This window comes from Thermobia domestica, chromosome 1 (genome assembly GCF_964235325.1).
Source record: "Thermobia domestica chromosome 1, izTheDome1.hap1.1, whole genome shotgun sequence".
Lineage (NCBI taxonomy): Eukaryota > Metazoa > Arthropoda > Insecta > Zygentoma > Lepismatidae > Thermobia > Thermobia domestica.
The window spans coordinates 41,995,563-42,018,146 of NC_137454.1; the positions used below are offsets into that span (position 1 = coordinate 41,995,563).

Here is a 22,584-nt window from a genome sequence, read left to right on the forward strand (position 1 = left end):
CCTCCTTTCTTGCATATAAGTACTCTCAGTCTTCACCCATTTTCTCTTCTACACATAATTTTTGGGGACATGTCTCTCCGCCAGAGACACCCGTGGCTATTACTACCTGCTCAGTGTATTGCACACTGCTGTTCTACTCCTCCTCACGTAGTACAGATTTTGCCCTAGCACACCACCTAGTTCAGTCAATAAAGGTCGGGACTAATTAGTAACAAGCTGAATTTTTCAGGAACGTTAGACTAGAATATAAAGGGTATTTTCTGAAAGGTCCCCACCTCTCCCCTTCTTCCTTTTCCCTCTATCCCTTAACCCTTTTAGACTCTTGCATTTTTTGAGGAAAATGTTGACTTTCAGTTAAGTAGCTTCTACTTCAGTACTATTTGTTCCAATATCATAGGTTATGCGTCGTTCTCTTTAGAATAAAACATGCTTTCAAATGGTATTATGTGCATGTTCCATGATGTACAAGGAAAGGAAAATTCGGGGTAAAAAAGAGAACTTTCCCTCCAAAAAATCCTCTTTTGAAATTTGGTGCCATTTGAAGCAACCTACAGGTACCTGAATATAATCTACCTTGGAAAATACTATGGTCTATATGTAATGCGTGTTCGGAATTATATTGCAATATCTAGAACAGTTGTGAGGGAAAAATATTTCTCAATCCTGCTTGAGAATACCGAATTTCATATATACATAAGGAAAAGTGGGACACACACACACACACACGCAAATATATATATATATATATATATATATATATATATATATATATATATATATATATATATATATATATATATATATATATATATACAGTGGCGGATCCAGGATATGATCAAGGGAGGGGCTAAACCATAATATGCCGTTTTATCCAGTGTAAAGCAGAATTGAAGCCCATTTTATCCAGTGTAAACCTGAGCGTCAAGGGGGGCTATAGCCCCGAAGCCCCCCTTGAATCCGCCCTTGTATATATATATATATATATATATATATATATATATATATATATATATATATATATATAATATGTTTCCAAACACGTGGCCTCGTGTAGCGTAGTCGCTAACACTTTCGCCTTCGGTGCGAGCGGTCCCGCGTTCGATTCCCGGTGAGGTCACTCGGTCGAAAAAATGTAACACACTTTTTCAGGCCAGACACCCTAAATGAGGTTTTCCTGGGTTTTCCACATTCATACCAGGGAAATGCCGGGGTAGTACCTAACTTATAGGTCCCATGCTGCTTCCTTCCTTCCCCAATCATTTCTTCCTTCCCTTTCCCCGGATTGTGTGCTTGCCAAGGGACGTCATCCCTCAAATCGTAAAGGGCTAAATGCTCTTAGATGCCGAAAGTCCAGAAATCTAAATCCTAAATCCCTAAGTTTCCAAACACAGTACTATACATCCTAGTATCATGGTTGGTACGTTATTCTTTTCAAAATGAAACAAGATTTTAACTAATACGATGCGGATGTGTTTATAATCTACAAAAGAAAGGATTTTGTGATAAATATGAAAATTTCCCTCCAAACATCTCTTTTTTGAAATTTGGGAACCCCTGAAGCGGTACCGGTTACAATTGCCTGAATATAAGCTACCTTGAAAAATACTATTTTCTACATATAATGTATGTGCCAAGTTTCGTTGCAATATCTAGAATTACGAGGGAGAAATATTTCTTAATCCTGTTTGACAATACAAATGAGATACTTTCAGAGAATCGAACCCAGTAACAACACTCTTATGATTCTAGTATCCCACGAAAATATGACAAACGAAACAAAATATGCCTCTTATCTTTAAAATATATACATTATTAAAATGCACATAAGATAATATTTTATTTATAATGGTTATTACAAATTTTGGTTGGCCAAATTTGGTTCGAGGAATTATTCCTAACTTAGGTCAGGGCCATTCCATTATCCACTACCTATGGATCCACCATGTCCTGAACTGGTAACAATCGGTAGGTGCTTAACAATGCAAAATAATGTACTACTTTGTACGGTAATAACATCATCACAGACCACTCATCCAAAACACACGGAATATTCTACTTTCTACAATATTACTACACATTTTATACAACCGATATTTATTTGTTGACTGATAAAAGATAATTCAGCTCTGAGTCCAATCTGGTTAAAACAAAATGCTACACTGTTCACACTCGTCATCATTAAAGTCGATAATATCGTCTACGTAGGAGAATTATCGAGGAAAATCCACTACAGTGTTCACACATGTTGGGACAATCTAACCCTACATTTCTACATACAGTTGGCATGGGGTGTGTTTGCATCAATTGTGCTTTTATTTTACTTATAGTTGTGCATTGAGCTGTAGAGAAATATACTGTTGATTAATAATTAATAAATATCAAAGAAACTAATACATTACAACAACATATATATTGATAAGTTAAGAGAAAACATAAATATAAAGAAAAATTAACATAGGAAAGATAAATATAACTAACTAATATATAAGAAATATATAATGAATGCAAGATGAATATAACTAATTAATATATATTAAATATATAATGAAGTGAAATGATAAAGAACAGTGAAGGTACTAAGAATGCGACGAAATGAATGTACAAAGATATAAAGCAATAATGGTATTCAAATAAGGTCGAATTTGAAAGAATGACAGTCGAGTAATAATTATGAATGCAGTGCACTTGACATCACAACACAATACAATTAAATTTGTAAGTATGACGAATGCAGGTTAGTCTTCTGTCTTGGGGCGGCTCAAGACTAATGAGAAAACACTGGGAAGCCCTTGTTAGTGGTGTGATAAATAAACAGTGCTATAAAGGAAAAAGATGAGGAATGTCATGATGAATGAGTTGCCGTTGGAAAAATCTGACATGATGTTGATCATCCGGTAGAGTGCGAGCATAAATGGAAAGTAAGATGCTTAGTGGCGTATAAAAGTATCTGAACTGCGATTCTTGCTCCAAATCTATAAATATGGTGTCTAGAAAAATATCCTTGTAGTCGTGAAGGCATTTAGCTATATATTTTCTACGTAATGAAATGAAATCTTTGAGTTTTACGTCCCACGGTTATGCCGGTTAGACTAAAGGAGACGGTGATGATGAGTAATGAATGAAATGGTGGAATGAAGAAAGTGGGAGGAAACGGGAGAACCCCGAGAAAACCCACGCACACGGTGTTTGTCCACCACAAAGTTTACTTGGCGGGGGCTGGGATCGAACCCGGGACCCCAAGCACCAGAGGTGAACGCTCTACCACTGAGCCACCGCGGCCCCATATTTTCTACGTAATTGGGCAATGTGTTGTACAAGCGACGGAAAGTTTATCTTGTCGTAGAGATCGTGATTATGGTAAGGTAGTTTGATACGAAATGCTAGCCGAAAGGCATGACGCTCGAGTATCTCTAATCTGTTATAAAACTTTTGGGGGGCTGAACACCAGGCGACATGACCAAAAGTGAGAATACTCCGCATAAATGCTTTATAAGTGTTCAGTAGCAATGTTGAATTTAAACCCCAGGTTTGACCTACAAGGCGACGAAGAAGTTGAAGTCTATTTTTGCCTTTTGTAACAAGTTTCTGTAGTTCTGCTGACCATCTCAATTTATCATCGAAAATGACACCTAAATAAGTAACAGTTTTAGTTGGTCGGAGGAGATGATCGCCAACACGTATCTCAAGCAAATTCGGATTACGATGGACTTTACTACGACAATTGGGCGGTAAAATAACTAAAGTTTGTGTCTTTTCTTCGTTAACAGTAAGTCTCCACTTATTGCACCAGCAAAGAAAGTCCGTAATTGTAGTCTGCAAATTAACGTTAATCTGCTGAATTGTTTTACCGAGTGTAAGAAAAGCAGTATCATCCGCATATTGGAAGAGATATGTATGAGGTGCCGGAGATTTAAATCGGAGGCATATAGGATATACAGAAGAGGTGATAAACTTGACCTTTGTGGCACTCCCGTATAGGGGAAAATCGGATGTGATAGAAAGCCGTTGATATTAACATAGACAATACGGTTTATTATAAAAGAGTAGATAACTCGAAGATAATTTACAGGAACACCGAGCTTAAGCAGTTCATAGAATAACCCATAATGCCAGATACGATCAAATGTTTTCTCAAGGTCCATGAGTAGGAGGCAGGACGGTAGTGCTTTGTTATATTGATTTGTGATAATAGTGGTAAGACGGAGTAATTGATCATTGAGACCATAATATGGACGAAATCCTGTCTGATGAGAAGGTAAAAGGTGATGATCATTGAGATATGGATGGAGACGATTCACCAGTGTTTTCTCAAATAATTTTCCCAAAGTAGACGTCAGTTGTATAGGCCGATATGACTTCACGGAGTGACATGGTTTGTTTGGTTTTAAGAACATGCAAACGTTAGACAACTTCTAGTCGTGTGGATAATATCCAGTTCTTAAAATAAACGTATAAATCGTTGCCAGGAAGAGAAAAAACTGTAGTGAGCACTCTTTGAGGATTCGATAATATATATGATCAAAACCAGGTGCTGTATTACGATTACGCTTGAAAGCACTTCTTATTTCATCAGAGGTAATTTCGTAATTTAAAGGATGTGAAGTATCCAACTCATGAGTGATTGATGGTTTGAGCAGTTGGTTGATTGCTGGTTCAGATATGCGGGAACTTAAACGATGTGTGGAAAGAGGCGGCGTAAAGACCGTTTGTAAGTGAGATGCGAAACCATCCGCTTTCGCCTTATCAGTATGCAAAGGCTGATCGTCCTGGAGAAGAGGGTAATAAGTACTGACTTTCTGCCCAGTTAACAGGTGAAACTGTTTCCAGTATCTTGTGTGCTTCGGTGTTCAACTTGTTGCATGTTTTAGTCCACGTAATTCTTTTATGGGCAACTATATAATTGTGAACTGTGCGTTGCGATCGACGTGCTTGGGCTAAATATTTTCAGCGCCAAGACATCGCTTTCCGAGCATATCAGAAATAACTCGTTACTACCTGAGAGAATTTGCATTGGTATTTATCGTTTAATATAAGCAAAACTTTGCAAATTATATTTGGCACTTATGCCAAGTAACGAATAATGTTTTATGTTTTCTGTAATCGGTTACAATAATATTATTGTAAACCTGTGAATCGTCTGACAATAATTACATAGGCAACAGTTCTGCCATCTTATGTTCATATACAAGTATGCTAAGACACAAGAATAACAAATAAAGAAAACAGATGGAAGCACAGCTATCTGTGTAACTGTTGTCAGATGATTGTCAGATAAGTTGACATCGTCGGCAAAAAAGAACTTGAGAAGTTTTACTACACAGAGGAATATCATTAATAACAAGAATAAACAACAGAGGACCTAAATTAGATCCTTGAGGGACTCCTAATAGAGTTATTGAACTAGAAAATTACCGGTAAAGTAAAACATCGTCTAGGATTATTTAACTGGAACTCTGTCTCTATCTCTCTGTGAAAGAGTTTTTCTTTTTTTAATTTAATATTTTATCGTTGTTTGTATATGCTATGCTACTACTATGTGGATGAGTATCAAGTTCAAAACAAGCAAGAATAGCACTTGATTTCAATAATTCAAAAACCATGTTTTCATTAAGTTTTATGTTTTAGATACAAAAGCCCTTCAGTTTAAAAAACTGACATAATACCAACTTTTTTTTTTTTTTTTTTTTTTTTTGGTTTTACATTATGATCTTACATTCCATATTTAAATCTAGAAGTACAGAATAAACTCTGGTTGTTTTTCATAAATCACTGGGGAGGGGGGACGCCTGGGAATTCTCGCACCGGGCGTTTACAACCCACGCGACGGCCCTACATGTACGCCATTTTTAGTGTTTACGTTAAGTTTATTTCCACATATTATACAAATGAAATCAAAATTATTCTTCGTTTCTTTTATATTAATGTTGCTCACTGTCAGGTAGCCTGAAACAATATGAAATGACTATACTCTTGTAAATGTAGTATATTATACTGAGTTAAGTTTCATCAATCAAAATGATATGGAAATTCAAGTTTAAAATTAGGAACATTACTTTCTATTTTCTGTTATTAATTACGGTAAGTGATATGGAATATTGCCAGCTCGAAAACGTATAATCATAATACGTTATAAAGAGTTACGTACTATAAATTGAAGTTTAGTTTTTGAAATGAAACACATTTGTTTGTTTTTTCAGGTATATTACATAATATGTTTTACATTTAAAAAAAAATACGACTGTCACTAACCATGTAGTGATTAAACATTTTGCAGTTAAACCTAACGTAAACTTGTCGGTAGATTTTTTTACAATGTAAAAATCTAAATTGAATATGAGTAAGTAAATAAAATGTTACGTCCTAGTTAAAATAACAAATCAGAATATTAAAGACATACTAACATACGCCTACATTTCAAATTATAAACCAAAAACCTTACAAAAAAAAAAAAAGAAAAGAAAAGGAAGAAAGAAACCTACTAGATACTCATTAATTACTTCTCACTTTTCGTAAATCTCCCGCTGGAACTTACACGTAAAGATAGACAGCAGTGGCGTATTTAGGGGGGCTCACCCGGCTCGAGCCGTCCCATTGAGTGCCAAGGTTTTTTTTTTTTTTTTTTTTTTTTTAATATACTGGCAACGATAAGAGAGAGCCTCACGAAATTGCCACCTAACGTCTCTTGTTGAAATGCAGAACAAAAAGCAATGACAGAATGACCCATTCCTCATCATCTTAACACCCATACACACACACACCAACAAATGCTTTTAACAAACGAATGTTATTACAGCGGAACGCTTTAAAGCCCTAATCCAATTCGGCTCTCTCTGATTTAGCACTTTTCTCCTGAGATATATATATATATATATATATATATATATATATATATATATATATATATATATATATATATATATATATATATATACATGCATATGTGCAGTCGCGCCGACTATGTGGGTGCTCCGGGGCTCCTGCATCGACACAAATAATCTTGTGTGTGTGTGTGTGCATGTGTGTGTGTGTGTGTGTGTGTGTGTGTGTGTGTGTCTGTATGTGCAATAGTTATACTTACCTATCTGAATTCATGTTCAACACAAAATAGACCTATATTGTATTCAGTTTTGCCCCAAAATTTTCAGCCCCCCGCCCATTGAAAATTTCTGCAACAAGCCTGATAGAGAGTGTCAAAGATGTACGTCGTGCGTCTAGATAGGCCGGCAGGATGACTTTCCCGCACCTGCAGTCGTTTGGTAAGAACTCTCTGGACATTGTTCCCATTCCTATAAACCTATTAATACGTATAACATTTTAAAGCTAATAAAAGAAGCTAAAATTGAATTTTTTATTTGAAATATTTTGTTGCAGCGTTACCAGGTTTTCAGTAATAATAAGAAAAATGTTGAACATTATATTGAAACATCTACTTTTTCAGCAATTTATCTCAATAGCCCCATATGTACTTACTTTAGCTAAAAACACATAAGGTCATAATTTTAAGAACGTAATGTGAGGAAGCTAACTTAAAAAAAAAAAAAAAAAAAATATTGATACGAACTGGCGTAATTGACTTATTGACATTTCAATGTACGTATGCAAATTTGCATGTTTAAGGCCGTGGGGGGGGGGAAGCAAGAGGGGGAGGGTTGAGGGCTTTTGAGGAAATGCTCCCCTTATGATGTTGTAATAACTGGCAAAGTTTCAGCTTTACACTATTTAGTCCCGACAAAAGCTTATTGTTTTCCCTTTATTAACTGGACTACACCACCAACTAGACGCTGTGGTCACCGTCTGACTGTCGCCAACAAAGACATCTGACATATTTTCAACTCCCAAGTGTTTCTATTAATATTTTGATAACTAGGCCTATCTGTATTTACATGCATATCAATATTTATTATTTTGTAAATTTAACATCATGCACCACTATTTGCTCGGGTATAAACTATACGAATATGAAAAATATTCAGGTTATATGTAGTTTCTTTATACAGAAAAATTAAGATTAAGTGTCTCGTTCCATAGTGCAATCGATGCAATCGATGTCGATTTTCGATATTTATTATGTAACCGTGAATTGACATGTAAAACGACAACGACATTAACACAGACACTTCGAGGATAGTTAAATACGCTCGGGAGTCCAACTACAATAGTAGGGGGCAGGGATGAATTCAGGTGGTAGCCCGGGGGGGAATCTCTCCCCGGAAGAAAATTCATTCCCTCCCGGAGAAACTCTCAAAATTTCAATCGCAAAATGTAGAAATTACTTCACCCAAGCTCCTCTCCCCGGGTGAAAATGACTGAATTCAACACTGGTAGGGGGTACGGTGGCTCAGTGCTAGTGCTTACCTCTGGTGCGTGGGGACTCTGGTTCGAACCTCAATCTCGTAAGTGGTGGACAATGTCGTGTCCGTGTGTTTTCTCGGGTTACCACCGTTTCCTCCCACTTTCTCATCCAATCAATTCTTTCATTATCATACACTTGCTTTAATCACCGTCTCCCTTAGCCTAACAGGAATAATCGTAGGAAGTTAAACGCAAAAATTTCATTTCCAACCACGATAGATTTTGAATCCAACGATTCAAAACACTGGGCTAAGGTCACCGGCATCCATTTAGATACAATGAATACCAAAATTCGGCTTTGACACGAAAACATACAGTGACGGACCTAGAATGTAAAAACTGGGAGGTCAACCAGAACGCAGACTATGATAGGTATATCATGAGTTTACTATAAACTTTCAAACATATATAACTAATAAATAACTAATTCTATGGCCTATGGAACGCGGAGGTTCAATGTCGCGTTCACAAAAACTCTCCACTGACTTCTATCCTTAGCCAACTGGATCCAGATTCTACTTTGTATTCCAATTTCTGCGAGATCCATCTTAATATTGTCCTCCCATCTGCGCCTCTAAGTCTTCCTAATGGTCATTTTCCCGGTTGGTTTTCCAGTTAAGATTTTGCAAGCGTTCCTCCTTGCTTCCATCCTGGCTACATGAGCTGCCCACCTCAGCCTTATTTTAAGATTCAAATTCCTCGAAAGAATTCGCGACAAGAAATTTTGAACTGAATAATAACACGAATTCCCTGCATTTAGTCGACATTTAATTTCTTCGTGTACAGGGTTTTCGTCTGTTAATATTGATCCTAGATATTTGAAAGTATCCACTTTATCAAAACTATTATTCTATATTTTAACGTATCCATAATTTGCCGTATTACGATCCCTACGAACTTCCATGTATTTAGTTTAAATTATTTTTGTCACTCAAAAAACTGGGGGCCTAGGCTCCTCGGCCCCAGGCTAGATCCGCCACTGAAAAGATAGCACTGAAATTATATGAAGTTAAAGATAATATGCTTCTACTATGAAATTTAGTAGATTCAGCGATTTTACCTTTTTCTCGTATATTTGAGCTTTTCTAAGATAATTACTAAAAGTGCTTTGTAAATAAATGAATCAATACCCAGCACAAAATCAAAATTTTAAGCTGATAGAACCTCCACTCAAAAACCTTCTCCATTTTTTCCATCTCGAGACGCAACAAACAAATCCACTGAAACGAATTCAGTTAGACAACTTTAAAAGATGGATGTGTTTACCTGACAAGAAGAATCCTTAATTTTTCATTAGTTTCATTTACTTTTATGGTCATGACACGTCAATTCATCATGGAAGGAAAGTTCGTACACACACACACACACACACGTACACACAAAGAGTTTTCTCTTTGTTTCATTTTTTTTAGTTTATTTTCTACTTTTCATTTCGTACTAGATAAAGAAGAAAATGGAGGTTTATAGTCTCTATAAAAGGATTTAGAGTGAATTGACAGTCGACAATATATTCCTTATTCTTCCCAAAGACAAACGGAAACTTTGGTGATGTATTTCAAGAAATCGAGAAACAGCTTTAGAAAGACAAAAGAAGAAAAGTGCTCTGAGAAGAAATTGGAAAGTACTTTTGTTCTTCGATATTTTGTAAAAAATAAAAAGGAATGCACCAAATCGTACTGATAAAAAGGCAATTGAGGTAAAATAAAACAAAAAGGTATGAAAATCACGTCTTTCTTCTTCTTCTTCTTTTACTTTTTGCCACTCTCTTGTCAAACACATTTAACAAAATCTGTTGGAGAAAATATTTCAGAGAAAATAGTTTTCCTAACTTTCTGGAAAAATCAATGACAAGGACACTATGAGTTGTACAAGTTCAAACAAACTCATCTGAGTTGCATCAAACTTGGCGTATAAATGAACCTTGACCTTTTGTTGTCTTTTATTCCTCTGTATGAGAGATTTATTGCAAATCCGAACAGTACATTGCATTGAGAAAACAACTTGGGTTACATGTGTAAATCCTGTAGTTTTTTTACTTAACATACAACCGTTTGTACGATCCTGCAGCGAACCTGTAACTGAAAACATATGTTTTATGATACTTTCCACATATGTGTTTCGAATAAACATACTTTTAGTACCAAAGAAAGAACTGTATATAATTGATCAGAATCTCATATACAGGTGGACGTATATAACGTATAGCTGACGTATGTAATATAAGGAAAACTGTTACATGTCAGATATCCTGCAGAGGCATGATGTTACATCAAAGCAGGAAAAGAGGAAGACTGTTACATGTCAGATATCCTGCAGAGGCATGATGTTAGATCAAAGCAGGAAAAGAGGAAGACTGTTACATGTCAGATATCCTGCAGAGGCATGATGTTAGATCAAAGCAGGAAAAGAGAAAGACTGTTACATGTCAGATATCCTGCAGAGGCATGATGTTACACCAAAGCAGGAAAAGAGGAAGACTGTTACATGTCAGATATCCTGCAGAGGCATGATGTTACATCAAAGCAGGAAAAGAGGAAGACTGTTACATGTCAGATATCCTGCAGAGGCATGATGTTACATCAAAGCAGGAAAAGAAGAAGACTGTTACATGTCAGATATCCTGCAGAGGCATGATGTTAGATCAAAGCAGGAAAAGAAGAAGACTGTTACATATCAGATATCCTGCAGAGGCATGATGTTAGATCAAAGCAGGAAAAGAAGAAGACTGTTACATGTCAGATATCCCGCAGAGGCATGATGTTACATCAAAGCAGGAAAGGAGGAAGACTGTTACATGTCAGATATCCTGCAGAGGCATGATGTTAGATCAAAGCAGGAAAAGAGGAAGACTGTTACATGTCAGATATCCTGCAGAGGCATGATGTTAGATCAAAGCAGGAAAAGAAGAAGACTGTTACATGTCAGATATCCTGCAGAGGCATGATGTTACATCAAAGCAGGAAAAGAGGAAGACTGTTACATGTCAGATATCCTGCAGAGGCATGATGTTAGATCAAAGCAGGAAAAGAAGAAGACTGTTACATGTCAGATATCCTGCAGAGGCATGATGTTACATCAAAGCAGGAAAAGAGGAAGACTGTTACATGTCAGATATCCTGCAGAGGCATGATGTTACATCAAAGCAGGAAAAGAGGAAGATTGTTACATGTCAGATATCCTGCAGAGGCATGATGTTACATCAAAGCAGGAAAAGAGGAAGACTGTTACATATCAGATATCCTGCAGCGGCATGATGTTACATCAAAGCAGGAAAAGAGGAAGACTGTTACATGTCAGATATCCTGCAGCGGCATGATGTTACATCAAAGCAGGAAAAGAGGAAGACTGTTTCATGTCAGATATCCTGCAGCGGCTTGATGTTAGATCAAAGCAGGAAAAGAGGAAGACTGTTACATGTCAGAATCCTGCAGAGGCATGATGTTAGATCAAAGCAGGAAAAGAGGAAGACTGTTACATGTCAGATATCCTGCAGAGGCATGATGTTACATCAAAGCAGGAAAAGAGGAAGACTGTTACATGTCAGATATCCTGCAGAGGCATGATGTTAGATCAAAGCAGGAAAAGAGGAAGACTGTTACATGTCAGATATCCTGCAGCGGCTTGATGTTAGATCAAAGCAGGAAAAGAGGAAGACTGTTACATGTCAGATATCCTGCAGCGGCTTGATGTTAGATCAAAGCAGGAAAAGAAGAAGACTGTTACATGTCAGATATCCTGCAGCGGTATGATGTTACATCAAAGCAGGAAAAGAAGAAGACTGTTACATGTCAGATATCCTGCAGAGGCATGATGTTACATCAAAGCAGGAAAAGAGGAAGACTGTTACATGTCAGATGTCCTGCAGAGGCATGATGTTAGATCAAAGCAGGAAAAGAGGAAGACTGTTACATGTCAGATATCCTGCAGAGGCATGATGTTAGATCAAAGCAGGAAAAGAGGAAGACTGTTACATGTCAGAATCCTGCTTAGGCATGATGTTACATCAAAGCAGGAAAAGAGGAAGACTGTTACATGTCAGATATCCTGCAGAGGCATGATGTTACATCAAAGCAGGAAAAGAGGAAGACTGTTACATGTCAGATATCCTGCAGAGGCATGATGTTACATCAAAGCAGGAAAAGAGGAAGACTGTTACATGTCAGATATCCTGCAGCGGCATGATGTTACATCAAAGCAGGAAAAGAGGAAGACTGTTACATGTCAGATATCCTGCAGAGGCATGATGTTACATCAAAGCAGGAAAAGAGGAAGACTGTTTCATGTCAGATATCCTGCAGCGGCTTGATGTTACATCAAAGCAGGAAAAGAGGAAGACTGTTACATGTCAGATATCCTGCAGAGGCATGATGTTAGATCAAAGCAGGAAAAGAGGAAGACTGTTACATGTCAGATATCCTGCAGAGGCATGATGTTAGATCAAAGCAGGAAAAGAAGAAGACTGTTACATGTCAGATATCCTGCAGAGGCATGATGTTACATCAAAGCAGGAAAAGAGGAAGACTGTTACATGTCAGATATCCTGCAGAGGCATTTTGTTACATCAAAGCAGGAAAAGAGGAAGACTGTTACATGTCAGATATCCTGCAGAGGCATGATGTTAGATCAAAGCAGGAAAGGAGGAAGACTGTTACATGTCAGATATCCTGCAGAGGCATGATGTTAGATCAAAGCAGGAAAAGAGGAAGACTGTTACATGTCAGATATCCTGCAGAGGCATGATGTTACATCAAAGCAAGAAATGGGCAAGACGTATGTAGCACATGGATAACGTATGCTCTGTATAAATTTCCGTAGTCAATATAAGGATTTTCTATATTTGTAAAAGTCTCCTGTTCCCTCCACATACCATATCAATGATTACCCTATCACACATTCTGCTAGTCATAATGATCTTGGCGTCATCTTTGATTCAAAACTTACATTTTCTGATCACATCTCCACAATACTTAAGAATTCAATGCGCAACTTCTTTATTGATTCACTGAACTACGCACAGTTTCGTCATTAGCAACTTTTTATAAAACCTTAACAACTCCCAAGATTCAATACTACTCTCCCATATGGGCCATGACAGCACCTACACATCTCTTCAGACTTGATTCTATTCTCAATTTCTTTATTGCTATAGTCAGTTTTCGTCAGCACTTCGAATATTATCTAAGAAGAAACTCTTGCGACATCTTATACTCCGGAAGTACGCAGAATTATCTCTGACCTGAAATATCTTCATAAAATAGTTAATGGTAACTTAAGATCGGAAATATTACTTCAGGAACTATCCTTACTTGTTCCTTCCCACATAACCCGGAATACCCACCTATTCCATCTTGCCCGTCGTAGGTTGAAATTAGTGCTGTCAACGGGTCGGGTCGGATTGAAGACCGACCCGTGACCCGAATTGACTGACCCGACCCGATGACACGACCCGACCCGACTGACCCGAACCGTGATCCAATCCAATTGACCTGACCCGACAACCCGACCCGAGCTGACCCGACTGACACGACCCGATAATCCGACCCGAATAACCCGAACCGACAACCCGACCCGAGCTGACCTGATTGACCCGACCCAACAACTCGACCCGACCTGACCCGACTGACCCGATCCGAGCTGACCCGACTGACCCGACCCGACAACCCGACCCGAGTTGACCCGACCCGTTTGAGAGCACTAGGTCACGACACTGGGTGAACGCCAAAATGCACTCCCATTGGGAATTAAACCCGGACCACGTGTACCGAAGTCTTACACGTTAACCACTAACTAGATCAAGCGGGGGATTTGTATATGCATCTTAATGAATATTTGGCACTTTTGAGGTTTGGTTATTTCTTTTTATAACTGATACCAGTGTCCGACGTGGGATAAATTTATTTTTTTCTTGCTTTATTTCTATGTGACGAAATTTTTCTTCAAGATCAGTGTTCTCACCTGCTCGGAAGGCAGGGGGTCTTCTCGGAAGGCAGTATCAAAAGTCTCTTGGCGGAGACAAAATGAAATCGTTTAACTACAATGATAAGAGTTGAGGAAACGGGAGAGCACATGTGATTTTTTCCAACCCTTCATCTTTTAATCCAAAATAGTTTCTTATGATCCCGGGACCCGTGCCACTTTGATTTTTCTTTCTCGGTAATTAAAACGTATTTTACAGTATATATAGTTGCAAGTAAGAAGATACATATGAATTTTGTAATTTAAAATTTAAAAATACAGTATGATAATGAATTATAAAGTACTAAATTTATTTCATCTTTTTCAGCCCAACAATGAAATTCAAACAATTCGCACCCTGGGTCTTGGTCATCAATACTGCGTCTTATTCTTTGTCTTGCACAATCAAGTCTTGGTCCTGCATTTCGTAGCCTTGGTGGTCTTTCATGCTATACAAGAGCCAAGAATGCTCGCTTCATCGGTACAAATGAAGACCAAGTGTGATTTTGATTATGGTCTTTCATACTATACGGAAAGCAAGAAAATATGCTCATCGCTACTTCGTGATCACCAAAACAAGGCCAAGAGCAAGATTACTATGCACTTCGTCTTGCATATCCAATCTTTATCTTGTTCTTGTATCGGTGTCCTTGGGCTTGGTGAAATAAAATGAAATATTGTTTAAGGTCCCTCGATTCTGCACCGAGGCTAAGGGATATGGTGACCATGAGAAATGAATGCAATGGTGGAATGAAGAAAATGGGAGGAAACAAGAGAACCTCGAGAAAACCCACTACACGGCGTTTCTCCACCACAAAGCCCACTTAGCACAAGCTGGGATCGAACCATGGACACCATGCACCAGAGATGAATTCTCTACCATTGAGCTACCGCGGCCCTGCTTGGGCTTGATCGTCCATATCCAATCTTTCTTTTGGCCTTGCTTAAACAACTTCTAGTTTTGTTCTAAATCCCGACTCCATATTGGCGTAGATATTATTACAGTCGATTGGTAAAATCAATCTTCCACATTTAAAAATTAAAGTACACACAAGCACAAAAATAAGCATTTACCATAAAAACACTAGCTGCAAGTGTTCAAAATAATTTATGGCTTCTATAAAATCAATTGAAAATTGCTATTTTTAATTAGATAACTAGTGAAAAACAGCAGATTTCGACTCCAGCCGAGTTTAAGCTCAACCTAAACTCAGTTGACCAAAGTGAACTGACCCGACTGACCCGACCCGAGCTGACCCGATTAACCCGAGCCAACAACCCGACCCGAGCTGACCAGATTGACCCGACCCGACAACCCGACCCGCGCTCACCCGACTGACCCGACCCGACCTGACCCGTAACCCGACTCGAGCTGATCCGACTGACCCGACCCGTTTGAGAGCACTATTGGGAATTATAGAGAGGTTTCTTTTTTACTGAATGCAAACTTATAATCAAGTAACAACTCATGTGGACATTTTTTTTCGAGCTTCCGGGTGTTTGAAAGAGCTGACGGAATAATAATACTTTTACACTCTTTCTTGACACTGTTTTATGTTGTTGTTATTCTTGTCTTGTTTTTTTTTCTCCCTGTTATGCTGTATCTGGAAATTTGTTCAATAAATAAATATACGCTGCCCGGATAACGGATTTTTCTCAGTGTGTGGCATCACAAAGTATCCAACGAATATGGAAACGTAACTGTTTGTTCACTGGCAACACTTGTTTTTTTACACTAGTGCGTGCGGCTTTGGTTCATCCTGTTGGAAGAGATTTTCATTGATTTGATTTGATTTTGAGTTTATCGTTCCCTTCAGCAGCGAGGTTGTGAGAGTAATGGATCTTCAGCTTAATGTAGGATTCGAACCAGATGAAATTCCACCGGAAATCAAACCCAGTTCTCCCACGTCAACGGCGCTTATGTCAAAACGCTTAGCCACGATGGAGGTCTCCTGCTGGAAGAGCATTAGTGGTTCAGCTTACACCTCAAACTGTAGGTCTCATATAGCTTCGGTGCTGAAAAGACAAGCTAACCTTAACTATACAACGTCTTGTTTTATTCCATTTTCTTCCTGGTCGTTTTCCTTCATTTGTTCCCCCTAATGTTGCCTATGAGATGACACGAGGCAATTTTCGAGACGGGATAAAGGACAAGACAGCTTTCCCAATAGAATACTTTCCGAGACGAGGCACTACTTTTAGGTCACGTTTCAAAGGTGAGACAGCAGTTTTAGCTCACGTTTCCGACACGAAACAGTACTTTCAACTCACGTTTCCGAGACAAGACAGTACTTTTAGGCCAAGGTTTCGAGACAAGACAGTTTCAAATTATGATTTATTTCCAGTAATACTACTTTTACTGTGAAGGAACTGTACACAACTATCTCTATCACAGTATTGCAAATGACAACAATACAATACAGATTATCTAATAGTATTACAATTGATTTCCTTAATGAAGCAAAAGAAATATTACATTTATGCATGAGCAATGATTATGGCGACAAGTTGTGTTCTACTTTCTCTGCTACAAGGATTGTTAAAATGCACATGTATAATTTGCTGCTCATCGTGCGAGAGTGAAAGTGATGTATCATTAGCGCATCATATTGTTATATTCTACACGTGGTCCATATCTGTAAAATAGGACCACATGCTTCTTAGTGGTAAACAAAATCAAATATTCTCTTACTACAGCTACTAAGAGCAAGCAGATGACAAGCACCATTATCGTGTCCAGGACATGTAACAGAAGAGGAAAACTAGCAACGCCGCTGTCCAGAAGAGGGTATAAAACACACTGTACAGCATTCATCACCATCAGCTTCGGCAGGTCAAACCCCCTCTTAGCTTGCCTGGAGCTCTGAGGTCTCCTGCGCACATAGCTTGCCTGAAGCTCTGTGGAAACTCAATTCCTCTCTTTGCTTGCCTAGATCATTGGGAGATCCTTACAACCACCTAGCTCACCTGGAGCTCCGAGGTCTTCTGCGCACTTAGCTTGCCTGAAGCTCTGTGGAAACTCAATTTCTCTCTTTCCTTGCCTAGATCATTGGGAGATCCTAACTGCAACCACCTAGCTTGCCTGGAGCTCTGGGGTCTTCTGCGCACTTAGCTTACCTGAAGCTCTGTGGAAACTCAATTCCTCTCTTTGCTTGCCTAGATCATTGGGAGATCTTAACTGCAACCACATAGCTTGCCTGGAGCTCTGAGGTCTTCTGCGCACTTAGCATGCCTGGAGCTCTGAGGTCTTCTGCGTACTTAGCTTGCCTGAAGCTCTGTGGAAACTCAATTTCTCTCTTTCCTTGCCTACATCATTGGGAGATCCTAACTGCAACCACCTAGCTTGCCTGGAGCTCTGAGGTCTTCTGCGTACTTAGCTTGCCTGAAGCTCTGTGCAAATTCAATTCCTCTCTTTGCTTGTCTAGATCATTGGAGAGTCTAACTGCAACCACCTAGCTTACCTGGAGCTCTTAGGTTTCCTTGCCTGCTTAGCTTTCCTGGAGTTTTGAGGTTTCCCTCTCGGCTTAGCTTGCTTAGAATTCTGTGGGACTTTAACCTCTCTTTGCTTGCATGGAGCACTGAGAATTCGCCACATTAACCACTTAGCCTGCCTGGAGCTGTGTAGCATCATTTCCTTGCCTGCCTGGGCCTTAGGATACTTATTTTTCCCAGACAGAGTAAATAGAGTGTATAATACTTGCATATAACAAAACTTTTATAATAAAAGGTTATGGGAGAAAATCGAAAATCGAAAATCGAAAAACTATATTGCTATACTACCTTAGCAAGCTAATTTTACAATATTTTTGAAGAACAGCTTAAGGATACGAATATTGTTGTTTATTTCCGTTTAGAAGTAAGGCTGAACAGATTATAGTTTCACTTTTATGTCTGTCTTTTCTCCGATCGTAAATGCTGCTTCAACGGACAGTTGGGAAAGACTGCTCTAGAGTATACAGGGTGTCCCTCTTGAAAGTAGTCCTAGAAATTGAGTAAAAAAAAGAAAGTAAGTGGAGAGGTGTGAGAAATGAAATCACAAGGGGTGTTACAAATATTCTCCCACATCTTCTCAACAAATATGAACATGACATTGTAAGTTTGTAAAAGTGGCTCGTGGATATTCTCTAGGGATGGCCACAAAGTTCCGGTTCCAGTGGAACCGGTTCTGCGAGGAACCGGTTCTTAGAGATCCGATCTTCAGAACCGGTTCCGGACCTGGATCCGAAAACCCTGTTCCAGAACCGGATCTTAGGAACGGGTTCCAGACCTGGATCCGAAAACCCGGTTTCCGAACCGAATCTTAGGAACCAGTTCCAGACCTGGATCCGAAAAACCGGAATTTGGAACCGGTTCCAGACTTGGATCCGAAAAACCGGATCCGTTCAGACCCAAAAACCGGTTCCACCAGGTCCCTATAGACCTTCCTTTGAGATAAACCCGTAGGAAAGTGTATTGTGTGACAAATCCAGTGACCTTGGAGGCCATAATCCTCTTGCAACGAATCTATCATGGGAAAATGATGCTAATTGCCCCAAGAACAACGCCTAGCGGACTTTGTCTGTAGCCACTCTTTCTCAACGGCTACAGACTACTATTTTGCTTCCTCACCTTTTCATTATATTATCTCAAATTTATATTGTAGCCAGTCAAATATTTACGCAAATACGTGAGTTTTGTCGGAGGTACCTTTGAGTGGACAGCTGTTACAATATTTTGAAAATATTTTGTTTCGCTTGAAAAATATGTTAATTGCTTTTTGCGCACCCTGTATATACACAAATGCTTTTGATGAATGTACATTTTACAGCAAGACTACAAATGTTTTTAAAGGAATTATAAAATGCCTACTTCTCCAGTAATTGACCATAGCACGTTTCAACAGATTTTTTCATGCTCTTTTTTTTAAAAAAATCTCTCTCAATTTCCTGATTTAATTAACTGAACACAAATGCACACAAAAAGCAATGATGGTAAAAAGAAATTTTAAAAAAAAGCTCGGGTGTTCGTCGTTTCCATTACAATTAAAGCGAGAGGAGGGAAAGGTTAGATTTATTCTCTCTCTCTCTTTTTTTTTTTTTTTTTTTTTTTTTGAGTGAATTGCTCGTTTGCAGACATACGTCGAATTCCGTCGCAACGCAAAATCCGATATGCCACTCATGAATTTACATGAATTGAGAGAATGGAATAAAAAAAATCTTTAGTTAAGTGTCAGGAATGTCATTTGGAGGGGGTAGGAAGAAATTGGCCTCTTCCCTGTTTTAAGCAATACATATTTTAACCCATTGTGTACTAATACACTAGTTAAAAACGTGAAACTCGTATGTTGGGTGAGTACCGTGCCTTCACCAAGCAAAATGTGAAATGGCCCTGCAGCTAACTGTGCACTACACTCTCTGTGCTCCCTATGGACTTCCGCCGGCCACAGCACTTGGTATATTTTTCCTCTGAAATTTCTGCTACAGCTTACTGTTATTTGAAAATTATCTTATCTATAATATACTGTGTATAGAGTCCGTCAGGAAAATATATGCATTTAATAAACGTTATCTGTGTTTCGCTTTCCAAGCTGAATTGGATTTTTGTTACAGTATGTAGTATGGTATTTCCTCAACAGATGTCGTTATTATCATGACTGTAACATGTGACGTATGATGCAAGATAGTGACAGAAAATGGCTGATGCCCGCCCGATATCTGAGGTACAAGAAACAGTGGCGGATCTAAAACGTAAAATCTGGGGGGCAACTAGAACTCACACTAGTATATCATGAGCTTACATTCTAAAAATATATAAATAATAAATTAGTTTTGTCATTCAAAAAACAAGGGGTTACGCCCCCCGGTCTCGGATTTGAACCGTCAGTGATTGGAATACATTTTAAACTTTTATTTCAAGATGAAAATATTACTAAAGCTCAACGATCGAGATCTCCCGTAATACGTCCGGAACACTTTGTCAAATGCAGGATATTAAACGGTAGTCTGGAATCCGTTCGGCCATGTTTATTGTATTGTCTTCATAAGATTTTTGCCGGATCTAGTCTGTGGAATAAAGTTCTAGCAGTTAATTTAGTTTAATCATTAAAGGAAAAGGAACATTTGTTCTCTCATATACATAAAACTGAGGGAACACATGTTTCGACGTTTTCGAAAATTCCGCTTCTGTGGGGAAAAACTGTGGTCGAGTCAATTCAATAGGCCTAACATGTAAAATTATCTTTCTTTATCGAGAAAGTCTCATTGTAAGAATTTGCTTATGTGTGAGATGTGAAAATCGATATATATACTCCTAAACAAAGATTAAGCATATATTTCAGCGACTACGAAACTTTCGCTTCTGAAAAGTGTAAGGGGCGATTTCTATAACACTAACAATTAACAAACATGAACGTGTCATCCGGACATCCGAATCAAACCTAGTCCATTCCATAAACATAACAAAGATAAGTTCATGCACAAAAAAATAGGTGTCGTGGACAATGGAGTAAGTCCCTGGGGCCCATTAACCTTGTTAGTATAAAGAAAATAGTAGACTTGCAGTGAAATAGCTATTACATTAACACCGTTCATTGGAAAGTCATGGTTCTTTTCAGCATGGAACAAGCTTTCCAGAGGTGCTGTGTATTGGGACTCATAACGTACGTGAACAGGGAAAATTAGGAGAATGTCGGGAAAGTTCCCTCCAGAAATCCCTTCCATCAACTCTGGATTCTTTGGGTAAAAGCACACAATCCTAAATGTATCTAGAAAAATAGTATCGGGAATAAGAAATGTGTGTTGAGGGAAAAGATTGTATACTAATACACGCTTTTCCCACATACCTATTCTGTTTATCAATACAAAACTTGGTAGACACATTTCTTATCCCCTATAGTATTTTTCGAGATACATTTTTGGGTTGTGTGCTTTTACTCAGGCCACTCCACAGAGGTCCAATGTTGATGGGAGAGATTTCTGGAGAGAATTTTCCCGACATTCTCCCAATTTTCTCTGTTCACGTACGTTATGAGTCCCAATACATAGCACCTCTCAAAAGCTTGTTTCATGCTGAAGAGAATGGACTATAAACCATGACTTTCCAACAGTGTTGATTTCACTGCGATTCTACGATTTTCTTTATACTAACAGGATTAACGAGTCCCAGGGACTTATTCTGTTGTCCATGAAACGTAATGTTTTTGTGCATGAACATATATTTATGTTTATCAAATGGACTGGGTTTGATTCGGATGTCCGGATGACAGGTTTATGTCCGTTCCTTGTAAGATTTACCATTATTTATTCAGAAAATTCTTAGTACAAGAATTTGCTTATGGTATAGATATGAAATTCTTTATATAAACTTAAAGGAAACTCATATTTCAAGGGTGAAAAGGTGATTCAAGTGTTTTACCCATAATAGAGTATTACATAAATCAATGAAGTTAGGGAATGATACTCGGCATAGAAGTCCATTAAAAATTAGTGGACGCGTGTCTCACCACTTTTTAAAAATCTCTTTTTAAGAGGAATGAGACACTTACTATTATTTTTTCTTCTGTACTGAACCAATTCGTCTGTTAGTTGTGATGACATCACGATCACGAGAAAATGACTGAAAAGTTTCAAATTAACATAGTTAGTTCCAGCTACGTATTTCCAGCTAGGTTTCAATCACTATGATTAAAGGCCATTCCTTAAAGGGTATGGATTTCGAAATTAATAACGTAAATAAAGTATGAGCCCCTCAAGTTAGGAAAACAAAATACGTATATAAACTCTTCATTACCAGCTGACATGTGAACCAGCATTTCCCAAAATTCCGGTTTTAAGGTGAGTGGAAGTTGCAATTTCTATATTTTTTTGTCACTGGTATAGATGTTGTCTGTTGTTTGTGATCGCAACACGGTAAGCGACTTACCCGTTTGCAATGAATTTTGGAACATAACCCTTGTCTCAAGGGTTTTTCGCTTGCCACATTGATTAAGGAACGTATTCCAATATGCCTAAAATAGAGTATATTACGGACTTTTATAATTACTTTCATTGAAATGTATGTATATCCGAATGGGAAAAGGGCTTCAAGGATAAAGCAAAATACAAATTATATATATACAGGGTTCATTATGAAAGTAATGAGTATGATGCTACCGTGACTCAACAATCCACCGCAGCGCGCGCTGCCGGCGCGGAAAAAAATGGTGGGTGGTCTGTCCTTCCAAACGCGCCCGGAGTCAGTCTGTTGCGAGCAGTGACAGCAGCGTTACCAACCTGATCAGAAGATATTATCGTACTGAAA

General features: G+C 38.3%; 2 protein-coding genes across 2 annotated transcripts in view; one reads left to right on the plus strand and one right to left on the minus strand.

Moving 5' to 3' along the window:
• Window positions 1–7,092, minus strand: part of LOC145680740 (uncharacterized) — a 142,579-nt gene extending 135,487 nt beyond the window's left edge. The window contains exon 1 of the mRNA XM_081751738.1: window positions 7,079–7,092. Within this exon, the coding sequence (XP_081607864.1) occupies window positions 7,079–7,092 (14 nt within the window). The remainder of the gene's footprint in view (window positions 1–7,078) is intronic.
• LOC145684508 (aquaporin-5-like) overlaps window positions 1–22,584 on the plus strand; it is a 165,297-nt gene that overhangs the window by 90,304 nt on the left and 52,409 nt on the right. The gene's annotated exons all lie outside the window — the stretch shown is intronic.